Source organism: Rhinolophus ferrumequinum, chromosome 9 (assembly GCF_004115265.2).
Source record: "Rhinolophus ferrumequinum isolate MPI-CBG mRhiFer1 chromosome 9, mRhiFer1_v1.p, whole genome shotgun sequence".
Lineage (NCBI taxonomy): Eukaryota > Metazoa > Chordata > Mammalia > Chiroptera > Rhinolophidae > Rhinolophus > Rhinolophus ferrumequinum.
Genome location: NC_046292.1, coordinates 15,669,915 through 15,684,171, shown reverse-complemented (window position 1 = coordinate 15,684,171; position 14,257 = coordinate 15,669,915). Strand labels below are relative to the sequence as shown.

Sequence of the window (14,257 nt, the reverse complement as noted above, 5' to 3'; positions counted from 1 at the left end):
AGGTTTTATCTAACCATCTGGTAAATGGATACTTTAGCCAGAAGAATTTCTGAACCGTTCTCTCTCTAAATTCTGAACCAGTTATCACTGAGGGTTTTGGCTCTTTGGATTAGGCTTTCTGTATGTTTTCTGTAATTGTTTATTTTCTCCAACTTTCCAACTGCCTTATACTGCCACTATCCTTCCCCCCCTTTCTTTACTTTCCTCCTTCCTATGTATGTACAGATCTACACAAAGCGTATCAACACATGTACATGCATACATAAAGACACACATGGCCAATACCAGAGTATAAACCAAAGATAAAGACATAAATAACATTACAGAATAGGAATCAATCCATTTATTCTTATTTCCAAGATAAAACAAAACTGGTTGGCTACTACAACTTACCAGATGGTTCTTCAGGCTCACTTTCATTTTCTTCCTCAGGTGGGGCTTGCGGGGGTGGTGGGGGAAGCTTCTTTTCCTTCTCTGCTTTAGCATTTCTCTCTTCTTCTGAATAATACTCATCTTCTGAGAGGTTGGCCAAGCTTTCATCCATCTCTCTGTACTCTACCTATATGGAGATTATACCAGGGAAAGCTAAATACAGTGAACATCTAAAATCAGGGACTCAATCTGGAACCATGTGGACTGCTTTTTAACAGCAATTTTTTTTTTAAATTAAAGTTTATTGGGGTGACAATTGTTAGTAAAGTTACATAGATTTCAGGTGTACAATTCTGTATTATATCATCTATAAATCCCATTGTGTGTTCACCACCCAGAGTCAGTTCTCCTTCCATCTCCATATATTTATTTGTACAGCAAATTTTAAGGGAAATAAGCAAATAACATGGAACAAGCTAGCTTGGTAATGGGTAGCTATTAAAAACAAAATCTCTCCTGAAACAATCCTGTCAGTTCAGATTTAGCCCAACATGCAACTTTTACATCATAGCACTGACGTTTAGATGAATGACTCTGAGGCTCTCTAAAACTCCGAAATTGAAAAAAAAAAGTGTGTGTCTATGTATAATATATTCATGTTCACATACTAGAAGTTTCAACAATTAAAATAACCCCCAGTTAGGCAAAAATATAGCTAACTAGAATAACAAGTCTGTCTAATGCCAAGCGTGTACGTCTAACTATTTCATGGGAAAACAGCAAAAGAATGCCAGGAACCAAATTAGGGGTAGCAGGGAGGGGGGAAGATAAAGAATAAAAGTTGCAAATGGCAACGGTGAAATAAAAACTATGAAAAGACACATTAAAAAAAAAACTGACGACCTAAGAGAGTTGAATGATTTGAGCAAAGAATCCTACCTATTACAACAAATTAAGAAGTGATGTGGAAATGGAGATTACAGGTCTTAATTCACATTATAGTTATAGGAGAGAACCAGGTAATAAATAGAAAGAGGAAGCAGTCTTAGTGAATGTTTTACTGGGGGGGTAGAGCAACTTAGAACAGGGAAGATTATTAAAGACCTGTTTGCCGAAATGTGTAATATGGTATTACAAAATAGTCATCTACCTTGGAACGCTGTCAAACTCTCCGTAAGTCCTACTCTAATAGAGATTCCAGGAAGCCATAGAAACAATAGCTCTCTATTTCAGATTTAATGAAAAGATAAAGTGAATGAAACAAAAAATTTAGATGTGGAGACAGAGCAAAGACAACATGGTTTTCACATATACAATATACCTAACTTATCAGATTTCTGAAATGAATAGTCCTGTGAATTATAGTGAATGTAATCTACTTTAACTTTTGAAATATCTTTGGAAATGACTCCAGATGGCTGGCTGCTTTTATATTTGTCTTTTTTTCTTTCTTAATGACATGACCACAGAATTTGGGAGGCAGCGGAGTGAATGGCTAGGGGAGGTAAGAGTTTTAACGACAACAGGGATTGAATTAGAAAATGGAAACAAAAACTAAGGATAAATTGAATAGTTCTGACCTATGCGCTAAGAATCTTACGTAACACATGAATAATTGTACTCATCTATCAAATACTGAACACTGAGACATGGCAAAATGGAGAAAATGATTATGAATGAGTCTCCCTACCCTTAATAAGCTGAAACTCTAGTTGCAAACAAAAGATCCTGTTCAAGTGGCCATGTTATAGAGGCTTTACAATACAACCTCCAAAAATGTAAACTTTATCCTATTTGACAAAGGTAAACAGTAGGAATAGATCTCAGGACAATGGGTAAAAGAGCAGCAAAGAGGGAAAAACGTTTCAAAGAGGGAGAGGGGCCAGAAAATGTAATATATGCGTACGGCATGCAGTTTCAGCTCTCTTTTATCCCTCAACAGTGCCTGACCCCTGTCCACCCCAGATTCAGCCCTGTAATCCCACGCTCATCAATCCTATCCATTCAATCAATAATCACTTAACAAGTATCTACTCTGGAACTGGGCAATGTGGAAATTCTGAGACAAACACAAACAATAATATAAGATCCTTTCTACTGCAGTAGTTCAACGTTTCCCAAAAGAGGTTCCGTAAGACACTATGTATGCCCTTTGAAGGAAAAAGGAATCCAAGATCAAGTTTGGGAAACACTGCCATTTTTATAGGCCCCAGAGTAATAATGCACATGAAAGATACTGAGAAATTTTGCAGCAAAAAGAATCTAACATTGTTTAATCCAATGTTTTAAGTAATAACTATTAACAAGGAATATACTTGGAAAAGGCTGGTCTAGAGAGTTCTTGGTTTTTAGGGAAAAAAAGATTAGAAAAATACCTAGAGGTAGGAGCAAGAATATCTACAGGTAGTACTGAAAAACAACAAAACATTGTGTTCCACAGAACCCTAGTATTCTTCGGGATTTCATTTATTAATTTTTAAATGTATCTTTAAAACAAGTAAGTACACGCTCATATGTGTTATCCAAAGTATAACCCTTTAGAGACCACCAACACATGAACTTATACTGTTTGGGTAAATCAATTTGGGGGAGACTTAACCATGAAATTTCTTCTGCCATCTCTATTCAACTGAGAGAGTCCTGAGATGGCAAAGAAAGCTGAACAAACAAAACAACCTTTTGTACTACTAGTTATCAACCAGTACTGGATCTTCACAACTCTTCACAAAGAAAACGCAGAAATCAAATTAGATTCTAAGGCTGAAAAAGACTGCAACTACAATGTTTAACCTCCCTTCTCAATTTTGGCTCTATGAAAACAGCCTCATTTTCTCTGACAACTAAAATAAATGTTATGAATTTACTTCTTAATATAAAACAAGCAAGTAGTATTATATTTTGGGATTTTGCATAAAATTTTATTTTGTAAAAAAGGGTTTCTCCACTTAATAAAAAGCTTTAAAACCATCTGAAAGAATCATCTAAACTCGAAAAAATAAAAACTATTCCCTGAGAAAAGGAATAGATACCTTGACCATAAAAGACTAGGAACATCTCATCCCTTAATAAAATCTTCAAAGACTTCAGAGGTTCTACAAACTATGTTCATAAAACCAAGGACATGAAGACGTCCCAATTGGAGGATATGAGTCAGCAGGGTAATCATTCTTACCTTTACGTGGACAGGCAATCCTCAAATTTACCTCTCGAGTCCCTCCCTTCTTTTCCACGCACTTGCTACAATGCTTTACTCACTTCCCAATCTCCTTAAAACTCCAGCCTTTTTGTTGGGTTGTTTTAATCTTTCTTCCTTTTAATTCACTTAGGGTCCAACTGCCAGATTAATTTTCCAAATACGTGATATTTTCAGATAGTTTAATATATGAACATCAACCTTTTCAAACCAACATATAAATTCTCCAGCCCTAACTAATCAAATTTACCTCTAGTCATTTTCTAACACTAGTCAAAAACTTCTGTTATTTTGCCCATCCCTAAACTCCTTAAAAGCCACTCCCACCCTTTTCTGTTAATCTGATGGCTAAAATGCAAGGCCCACCACCTCTGCAAATTATTCCCTAACTATTCCTAATTTACAAATACATTTTACCTTTTCTGAATTCTCATAGCACTATGATCTGCACTTCCTAGTCTAGTGCGTGCTGTCTGATGGAAGTTTCTACCATAATTCAGCATCTGTGCTTCCAATAAGGTAGAACCAGCTACATACGGCTAGTGAGTTTATTATTGAGGCTATTTAAGTTTAAACTAAAATTACAAATTGAGTTTCCTCCCTCTTACTAGTCACATGGTAAGTGCTCAATAGCCACATCTAGTGTTTGACTCTCAACAACCTGAACACTCTTGATACCTCCAATTTATCTTGATCTTAGAAAACCCTCATTTACAATTAAATTCATTTGTCCATTGTTCCCAGTGTTCAGTTGTCCACTCTGGACTCCCTGTTGCTTTTCAAACCACTTTGTACTATATTCCAAGCATTTTTCACATCCTTTTCTCCACCGGTAGTACTTTATTAGTGGGCACCTACTTACAATATGCCAGACACTGCAATAGCTATTTTGTTTACATTGTAATTAAACCTATTAACTTACAAGGTAGGGTTTATTTTCCTGGAGAAAATGAATCATAGGAAGATTTAACTCCAATAAGCCTATCCTTTCCCAGAATACTTTTTCTAAATTCTGCTCATTTTCCAGGCCCAGCTGAAGGCCACCATTCCTGAAGCTATGTGGTGTTCCTAAAACCCCAACCCAATTTATCAATTTCAAACCTTATATATTTTGTCATAATGTTAATGTATACATTCTCAGAGGTGAATTTATTCTGATACTGATGAAACAAGCTTTAGGGACCCTCACTGCATGGACCCCTTCCAATACCCTGACCTAATTTTAATACATAAATATATAATTTTTTTAAAAAGGACCCTCAAAATTGAATAAGCTCCCAAGCCAAAAAATATAGATGTATGTCTTGGATACACCTCAGAAATCCTGAAGCAAGTGCCTCTCTACACTGGACTCAGATTGCTTTTTACTCCTATGCATACTCTAGTCATCAAGATCTGTGTCCTCTGGCTCCCAAGACTGGCTATTAGTATGTCAGTTTCCCCAATTCCTTACTTCCTAGTCACTCCTCAAAATAAACACAACCCATTTTTCTTTTTAGAGTTTCAGAGTTAATTACAATGGGAAAGCAGTATAACAGGAATTAAAACAAACACAGGAAAATTATAAAGAAATCTTACAGCATGTCCCAAATCGTTCTAGAGATTTGAAGCAATCACAATCAGAATTTCAGCTGCCTTATTTGTACAAATTCATAAACTGATACTAAAATTCATATGGAAATGCAAGGGACACACAACAGCCAAAACAATCTTAAAAAAGAACAAAGTTGGAGAATTTGCTCTTCATGATTTCAAAACCTATTGCAAAGCTACAGTAATCAGGACATTGTGGAAATGATAGAAGAACGAAAATGTACAGATCAATGGGATAGAATTAAGAATTCAGAAAGAAACCCTTACATTTATGGACAACCACTCAAAGGGGGAGAGAATGGTCTGCAAGAAATTGTGCTGGGGCAAGTAGATATCCCCATGCAAAAGAATGAACTTGAACCTGTACCTCACACCATATAAAAAAATTAATTCCAAAATGATCATAGACCTCAATGCAAGAGCTAAAACTATAAAACTACTAGAAGAAAATGCAGGAGCAAATCTTCATGATGTTGGATTAGGCCATGATTTGTTAGATATAACACCATAAGCAAAAGGGACAAAAGAGAAATTGAACACCGAAATTAAAAACTTTTGTAATCACCACACATAAAAAGACAACCCAATTTAAAAATGAGCCAAGGATTTGAATGGACATTTCACCAAAGATATACAAACGGCCAATAAGCACAAGATGCTCAACATCGTTAGTCATTGGGGTAATACTACAAATCGAAACCACAATGAGATACCACTTCACATCCACAAGGATGGCTATAATTAAAAGATAGGCAGTGTCAACAAGGATGGAGAAATTGGAGCCCTCATACACTGCTGGTAGGAATGTAAAATAGTGTGGCTGCTGTGGAAAACTGGCAGTTCCTCAAAAAGTTGAAACACAGAAATACCGTATGACCCAGCAATTCTATACCTAGGTATATACTCAAGAGAACTGAAAACCTATGTTCACACAAAACACTGTACATGTAACAGTATTATTCATAATAGTCAAAAAGTGGCAACAACCCAATGTCCATCAAATGATGAACGGATGAACAAAATGTGGTGTATCCATACAATATTATTCACCACAGAGTTATCAAGTACGGAATGGAAGTACTACAATATGGATGAGCCTTGAAAACATGCTAAAGGCAGACACAAAGGCCATATGATTTATCTAAAATGTCCAGAATAGGCAAATCCAACCCATAGAGGCAGAAAGTAGATTAGTGGTTGTAGGGGTTGGGGAAGAGGGAGTGGGGAGTAACTGCCCATGGTACATGTGTCTGTTGGGGGAGATGAAAACATCCTAAAATTGTGGTGCTGGTTGCACAACTTTGAATATGCTAAAAAGCTCTGAATTGTACATTTTTTAAAAAAAGGTATATTTTATATGTGAATTATCTCAAAAAAGACCCCATTTAAAAACAAAAATCTTTTAACATGGTTTCTGGCCACACTTTCTATTAAAATAGTAAAATTAAGACCCCATTAGGCTTCTGCCCTCTTATTTCATCTCTGAATTGGGAGTCAGCAACCTCTGTGCTTTTCTAACCCATGCTTTGGTAAAAGCCCCCAAAAGCCTTTCCATCTTTTACTTAGTACAGGGTCTTTTTGGAGAGAGATCTCTCAAGCAGACGGCTGAATCTGGGGGCTCTCAGCCTGGGTAATCCTCATCTCAAGAAGCGCCTCACACTGAAGCTATCAGGGGAGGCACAGAACAAATTCTTCCTCACAGCCCTAAGCAAGAACTAACCCTGCTGACACCTTGATGTCGGACCTCTAGCCTCCAGAACCGAGACAATAATGTTGTTTAAGACACAGACACACAACAGACACACACACACACACAGAGGCACAAAAAGATGCTCCTCACACACAGACTCGGTATACTCACTTAAAAATGACACACAGGGAGAAAACTTGTTGTATGTGTAAATTATACAAATCCCATGACTTTAAATATTTCCTTAAGAGCTATATGTACATATATTCCCAGTTTTTCAACTGGATCATAAAACCTCCAGAAAAGGCCCAAGTGTAAAGTCTGTGCTCTAGTACTGCCACAGTACCCTACACACTAAGTGCCCCATGTGGTCCTTTGTTTCAGAGGCCCATGATACCTTATCACGACATACACTCCAGTTCCACCACTTACTTAGCGGTGTGACTTTGGGCAAGCGGCTTCAACTGTGTGCCTCAGTTTACATCATTCTTAAAATGCAGCGAACTATTACCTGCCCGTTGGTGTTTAGCAAAAATATAACGTTGACTACGCTCTAAACACAGCATCTGGCCCCCAGAGATGTGAGACACTATTGTCTGTATATACTGCTTGGTGACAAACCTTTCTCTTCCCATATAGTTGCACCCTGCCTAATTGATATTTGCCTTTTTCATCAACTTCATCTGTAAAAATCTTCGTCAAAAGCCATTGAGAAGATAAAAGGAAAAGAAAAACGCCTAGCACACAGCAAAGGGCTCGGAAACAAATGTTCCTTTCTTTTCGGTCTCTGTGGCTCAGGCGATTTCTTCAGCATCACCCTACAGCCCCAATGTGCGCCCAGGTGAAACTCCATAAATATCGCTGAGCGACTCCCAGACACATCTGGGGACAAACGAGTGGTGTTTGTCTCCAACAACGCCAACCATAATTCCACGTCAGGGAGCCATTTTTTCCCCTCAAGAAAATGAAAAGGTGTACAAGACGCAATGAGTAAAGCAGCCCTCCCACCAATCCCCCTTTCCCAGGATGGCCTGGTACCAGCACAAAGACCGCATTCAACACAGGCAAAGACCTTCCTCCCTCACCCCACCCATCCAGCAGCAGGGAGCTCTGGGTGGGCGTGGGGCTCAAAGCTCAAGACCGGGGGTGGAAGGGTGAGGGGGCTGGACAACCTCGGGGAAGCCAGACTGGGATTTGTGGTTTGCGGGGGGCGCGGGTCAGGGCTTACCTTTGCCCGCTTGCGCCGGCTGGTCCGTCGCCCCTCCGGAGTCTCTGCGATTCCCGTTTCCATGGGGGTCGCAGAACCAGGCACTACAGCAGGCCCGGTTTGAGGCCCGGCGGACCCCGGCGGCTCGGCCAGGCCCCCGGGGGGCGAGGCCCGTGGAGGCTCCTTCTTGCGGGGAGTGCGCTCCCCGGCCGCCCCTGACCCAGCCTCCGCAGGGCCCGACAGGCCCGCTGGCGGCGCGGCCACCTCCGAGCCGTTCTCAGCGCCGGCCGCTGACCCAGTGGCGGTCTCCGACCCGGCCGCTGCCGCCGCGGCCGCCGCGGCCGCCGCCTTCTTCCCAGACAACATTTCGGACCGCCGGGCTGCTGACGGCCGTAGGGGCCGCTCAGTCTGGGGGTCGGTGGGTTCACAGCCACCTCGCTTCGCTTCACTTCACGCAGTCCGCGCGCTGCCAACCGCCGTCGCGTACGCACGCGCTGAGCGCCCTCCAGCCGCGTCTGGACAAAAAGGCCGAGACTCCCCCGGCCCCGCCCTCCCCTGCTGCCATAGAGCTGAGTCCTTGCGGCTAGAGCGGCACCACGGCAAAGAGCGCGATGCTTCCCTAGAGCGTCTTCTTGGCCTTTGGAGTTGGTCCCAGCACCTTCCTGGTCCTAGGGCTTCTGGGCCAGACTGCACCTCCGAGGGCGACCATTTCATCCAGGGACTTCCATGCACTTATGTATTCATTCACTCATTCATTCATTCATTCACTCACTCATTCATTCACTCATTTCATTCGTCAATTCAACCAACATCTGTCAATGCTTACTAGGTGACAAGGGTTTAATTATGAAGTTCCTGCTTTCAAAGAGCATATGGTCTAGGGAGGGGAAAAACATGTAACTGGTAGATCATCTTATTTATTCATAATTGCCCTGCTTGTACTGGGGAAATCCTGGAGAGCAAACGAGTTTCGTGGTAATAAAATGGACAGAAGTTAGGAAATCCAGGTTTGAATCCAACAGGATTGCTTTTGTCCCCAGGACTTTGTTTTTGCTTTCTCTCTATAGCACTCGCTCACTCTCACCTACTTCCATTCTCTATGCCCCGCCCCACATACATAACACCTGTTTCTACAACAGGGTAATTCTTTCCAATGCTGCTGAGGGTAGTGGTGGTTTATTTTTTTAATTCTTCCAGGAATCCAGGCCTTGTGTTCTTCAAGCTTATTTCCACTTATTACACAGAACTATAATTGCTAAGAACTATGAGACATGTCTGTCTCTTCAAAGTATAATTTTCAAAAAATTAATCCATTTACATGAAGTCCAAGAATTGGTAAATCTAATCTCTAGCGATAGAATCCAATGTGGTTGCCTGGGAGGAGGGGGGGGGGTTGGAGGGGGTGAGGGGGGAGTTGACTGCAAAAGAACAGGAGAAAACTTGCTGCGGATAATGGAAATGTTTTATATCTTGACTGAGGGTGTATATACGTTAGTCAAAACTCATTGGCTGTACAAGTAAAATAAGTATATTTTATTTTATATCGATTGTAATTCAATGAAATTGAGTTAAAAAAAAAAAACTAAGCAAACAAAAAAAGAGGCAATTAAGTCCAGGAAAACTAGAAGCTGCGCAAGAAAGTGTAATCATAGTACAAAATATGGCTACACTGTGAGCTACACTGGCCTAATAAACAATAAATATTGTTTTAACCAAAGTGATAGAATTATACTGAGAGAATGGAAAAAAGAGCAAGCTTGTGGAAGAGAAGGATGAGGGAGGTTTATGGAAGGAAAGGTTCTGCCTGGGAGCAAAATCCTCATCTTCCATCATAAAAACATATATTAAAATTGAGAAATCAAGAAGTAACAATATAAGCATATTATTTGGATATATCAAGATAAATACCAGAAGAAACAGCTAAGAGTTAGAATTGTTTCTCTGAGTCATAGAATTCGAGGGTGGGAAGGGGTGAGATGGGAGACTGAAGTTTGTTTTACACTCTGTAGTTTTATGTGACTTGTTTGCATATGTAATAATTTGATAAAACTTAAAAATTATATTTTTAAAATATGTGTATCCTTTGACCCAGCAATTCCACTTTCAGGAAAACATTCTCTGGAATTATTTAAGTACATGCACAAAGATTTAACTTCAATGCTGATTATCTCAGGTTATGTATAATAACAATAAATAAGAACTAACCTAAAGGCCTCCAAAGTGGCAATGAATTGAAAATATTAGAATATCAGAGCCATTGAGATTGTATTAAAATTGTAATACTCAGTATATACGGATAACATAAGATGAATACAAGTCATGTGTATACATTTTTTTGGCACCCAGGTATATAATCATTTTGTTAGTGGAAAATAGAATGCTGGAATAAGATTGCAAAGTGAAATAAGAAAAAAAATAGTTAATGTCCTACAAGGCCATAAAACTATGAACTTTGGGGATTATCTTTTCTATCAGAAAGAACGCATTTGAATCTATTTACCAAAAATAATAATAATAATAATAATAATTTGCAGCTTATCCATTTTCCCCCCAAATATAGGCATACCTTGGAGATATTGCGGTTTTGGTCTCAGACCACTGTAATAAAGCGAGTATCACACGATAAAGCCAGTCATAATCTTTTTGCTGGTGGAGGGTCTTGCCTTCAATTTGCAAAAAGTACAACATCTGTGAAGCACAATACAGCAAAGTGCAATAAAATGAATTAGGCCTGTAACTAATTAATTTCATTTTCTTAAATTGTGGTGAAATACATGTAACATAAAATTTAGCATCTTAACCATTTTTAAATGTAAAGTTCACTAGTGTTAAGTACATTCACATAGTTGTGCAATCTCCAGGACTCTTTATATTATAAAACTGTACTCACTAAATAATCCCCATTCCCCCATGCCCCCAGCCCCTGGCAACCACCATTCTACTTTCTGTCTCTATAAGTTTAACCACTCTAGATCTCTCATATAAGTGGAATCAAATAGCTTTTGTCCTTTTGTGACTGGCTTATTTTACTTACCATAATCTCCTCAAAGTTCATCCATATTGTAGCGTGTCAGAATTTCCTCCCTTTTTAAGGCTGGTATTCCAATGTGTGTATGAGACTGACAATTTAAAGTTCACGAACTTCTTGCAACAATGTTGCTAACCTTTTTTGATCTCAGAGGGATTATTCACTATGAATTTGTACCAACTGGACAAACATTTAACCAAGTTTACTATTTGGAAGTGCTGAAAAGGCTGCGTGAAAGTTAGACGACCTGAACTTTTCACCAACAATTCATGGCTCTTGCTGTATTGTGCTGCACCAATTCACACAGCACTGTCTGTGAGGGAGTTTTTAGCCAGTAAACAAATAACTATATTGGAACACTCTCCCTACTCACCTGATCTGGCCCCCTATGACTTCTTTCTTTACCCGAAAATAAAGGAAATATTGAAAGGAAGACATTTTGATGACATTCAGGACATCAAGGGTAACACGATGACAACTCTGATGGCCATTCCAGAAAAGGAGTTCCAAAATTGCTTTGAAGGGTGGACTAGGTGCTGGCATTGGTGCATAGCTTCCCAAGGGGAGTACTTCAAAGGTGACCATAGTGATATTCAGCAATGAGGTATGTAGCACTTTTTCTAGGATGAGTTCGCGAACTTAATTGTCAGGCTTCATATACAACACTTTGCTTATCCATTCAACTTTTGAGGGATTTTTGGGTTGTTTCCACCTTTTGGCTATTGTGAATAATGCTGCTATGAACATAGGTGAACATGCTTTCAGTTCTTTAGGCTATATATTCAGAAATGGAATTTCTAGAGCAACTTATCCATTTTTTAAAAGTTATTACCTGACTACAGAGGGGGCCCCTAATCAATATTAAATTGTAAGTCAAAGTTACCTTCCCCTAAAGCATCAGGGGACCAACAGGTGGGCCCGTTACACAATATTCTAGCGTAACTGTGGACCCGCTTGTAGTAATCTTTTTGCCTTATTTCCAAATTTAGGATAATTTCTCTTTGTAATCTCCCTCACTATGAGGGTAGCAGTTCTGTATTGCTGGCTATTTTCTTCTCAGTGGCTAGGCCCAGAAGTATTGTTGAGTGAATGAGGTATCACTAAGGCCTACATCACCTGGCTGTTGTGAGGACATCATGAGATGATGCTTGCAAACTGCGTGTCAAAGTCTGGCACATAGTAGCTGTTTAAGACACAGGAACAGTGAATATTGTTATGCGGCAGCTGGGGGATGGGAGCTCATGATTTAGAGGAGGGGGCAGCCATGACTCCTGTTATGGAGGCAACTGTCCTAGAGGGGGGGCTGAGGCTGGATCTTGGGGCCTGGGTGCCATCAAGCCATAATGCTGGGGGAACTTGTGTCTCTTTTTAGGCATCTTTATGGGATACTTGATTCCTCAGGCGCCATAGGTACACTGGTAGCCTGGATGATCAGCTACAAGCCAGCCCTGTTTGGGTTCCTATTCCTTCTGTTGTTGCTTAGCAACTGGCTGGTGAACCATGAACTCAAGCTCATCCCCTCACAGCCCCAGCAGGTGAGCAAGAGGGGCCTTAGCTTCAGCTGAGGGTGATGGGATATTAACAGCTAGATTAGGGATTGGGGGGACAGGGGAGGTGTCAGGATAATGGGGCCAGACTGAGGAATCCAGGGTTCTGCCCTCTAGCTGCCTCTTGGGTGATGGAGGACAAAGCGCGTTCTTCACAAGGCTTCAGTTGTCTCAGCTGTAAAATCTGGACCATCCCAGCCTCTCCTACTTCATGTTTGACGTCGACATGCTTTGGCAACAGTAGCAACTACTTTGAAAGGGAAAAAAATGAAAATGGATGAACTAAAGATACATGTGTAACATAGACACATCTCTAAAATATAATAATGAAAATAGGAGAGATGTGCGTAGAGTATAACATCTTTTATATAAAGTTTTAAAAAATGCAAAACAATACCCTATCTTGTTTATGAGTACACATGTATAGGGAAAGTACATGAAGGCAGGATTTCTCAACTTCTGCACGACTGACATTTTGGGCCGGATAATTCTTTGTGACGGGGGCTGTCCTGTGCATTGTTGGATGTTCAGCAGAATCCCTGGCCTTTACCCACCAGATGCCATTTTGTGATAACCAAAAATGTCTGCAGACATTGCCGAATGTCCCTCCCCCCACCACACAGGGCAAAATAGCCTCCCACTGAGAACCACGGGTCTCAAGAAATGCCTGGAAAAAGTAAATACCAAATTCAGGATTGTAGTAGAGATGAGGTTCAGGGAGGGAGGGGAACATGCTGGGAGAAGAATCCACAGTTCCATTTGTGATATTTTATTTCTTAAGCTGGTGTGGAAACATGGGTATTTGTTGTCATACTTACTTTTCTGCAAACCAGGTGTTTGTAGATGAATCCAAAAAGAAAACATCAAGTATTATTATCAACTGGGGGAGGGGGCAGATGAGGATTATAAAGGTAAGAGCATGTCATGAGACACGGAGACTTGGCAGCTAGAGATTTCACAGAGCTTGACAAAACTCTCCGGCACATTGGGAAAAGCACTAGCTCTAGTGACACAGGTATGTTTGGGGTATGGGTTTTATGTTCTTAGTGAGTACAGCTTAGAGGACCATTTCGTTTACTCCTTATGAACCAAAGGAAACTGTGGATTCTAGGAGTATGCAGGCTCTCCCATAGGCTGAGCAATGCTGAGAAAGGGACCTTCCCTCTCTGGGCCCCAATTCTCTCTCACCCACAAGATGTGTGCAAGATGCGCTCTTGGCAGGCTGGTTGTGAGAAGTGATGAAGATGACATTTATTATACATCACTCGGCACGGGAAGGCATTATCATTATTAACCAGACTTTCCTTTTTTCCTGGCGGTGGGAATTTAGGAAGAGGCAGAGAAACAAAAGATCCCCGAAGCCAAACCCCATGGCAACGTCCTGAACACAAAAGAAGTCGAGAAACTGTATGCCTGCTTTGCCCTTCAGGACAAGATCCTTGAACGGCTTATGTTCTGTGAAATGAAGCTGAAGGTCTTGGAAAATCAGATGTTCATCGTGTGGAATAAAATGAATTGCTACAAGAGGTCGAGCCGACAGCAGACTTTTGCCACGGGAAAGCGCCGGCTGAGGAGGCAACAGTCCATCTTCTCCATCTTCTCTAACTGCACCTCCAATTCCCCCTGA

The 14,257-nt window shown here is 40.5% G+C and overlaps 2 protein-coding genes across 5 annotated transcripts in view; one reads left to right on the top strand and one right to left on the bottom strand.

Annotated features, from left to right (window-relative positions):
- Nucleotides 1-8,569, bottom strand: part of KDM1A (lysine demethylase 1A) — a 54,230-nt gene extending 45,661 nt beyond the window's left edge. For 3 of the 4 annotated variants that reach the window (XM_033115976.1, XM_033115977.1, XM_033115979.1), the window contains exons 1-2: nucleotides 8,077-8,569; nucleotides 394-559 (exon numbers count right to left, since the gene is read on the bottom strand). In XM_033115976.1, coding sequence (XP_032971867.1) covers nucleotides 394-559; nucleotides 8,077-8,421 — 511 coding nt within the window. In that variant the 5' untranslated portion in view covers nucleotides 8,422-8,569. The remainder of the gene's footprint in view (nucleotides 1-393; nucleotides 560-8,076) is intronic. The other variant, XM_033115980.1, reaches the window with a different exon arrangement.
- A 3,857-nt stretch (nucleotides 8,570-12,426) lies between these two features.
- Nucleotides 12,427-14,257, top strand: TEX46 (testis expressed 46). Its single transcript, XM_033113803.1, has 2 exons — nucleotides 12,427-12,618; nucleotides 14,060-14,257. Exons 1-2 carry the CDS (start codon nucleotides 12,427-12,429, stop codon nucleotides 14,255-14,257), a joined length of 390 nt encoding a protein of 129 aa, XP_032969694.1.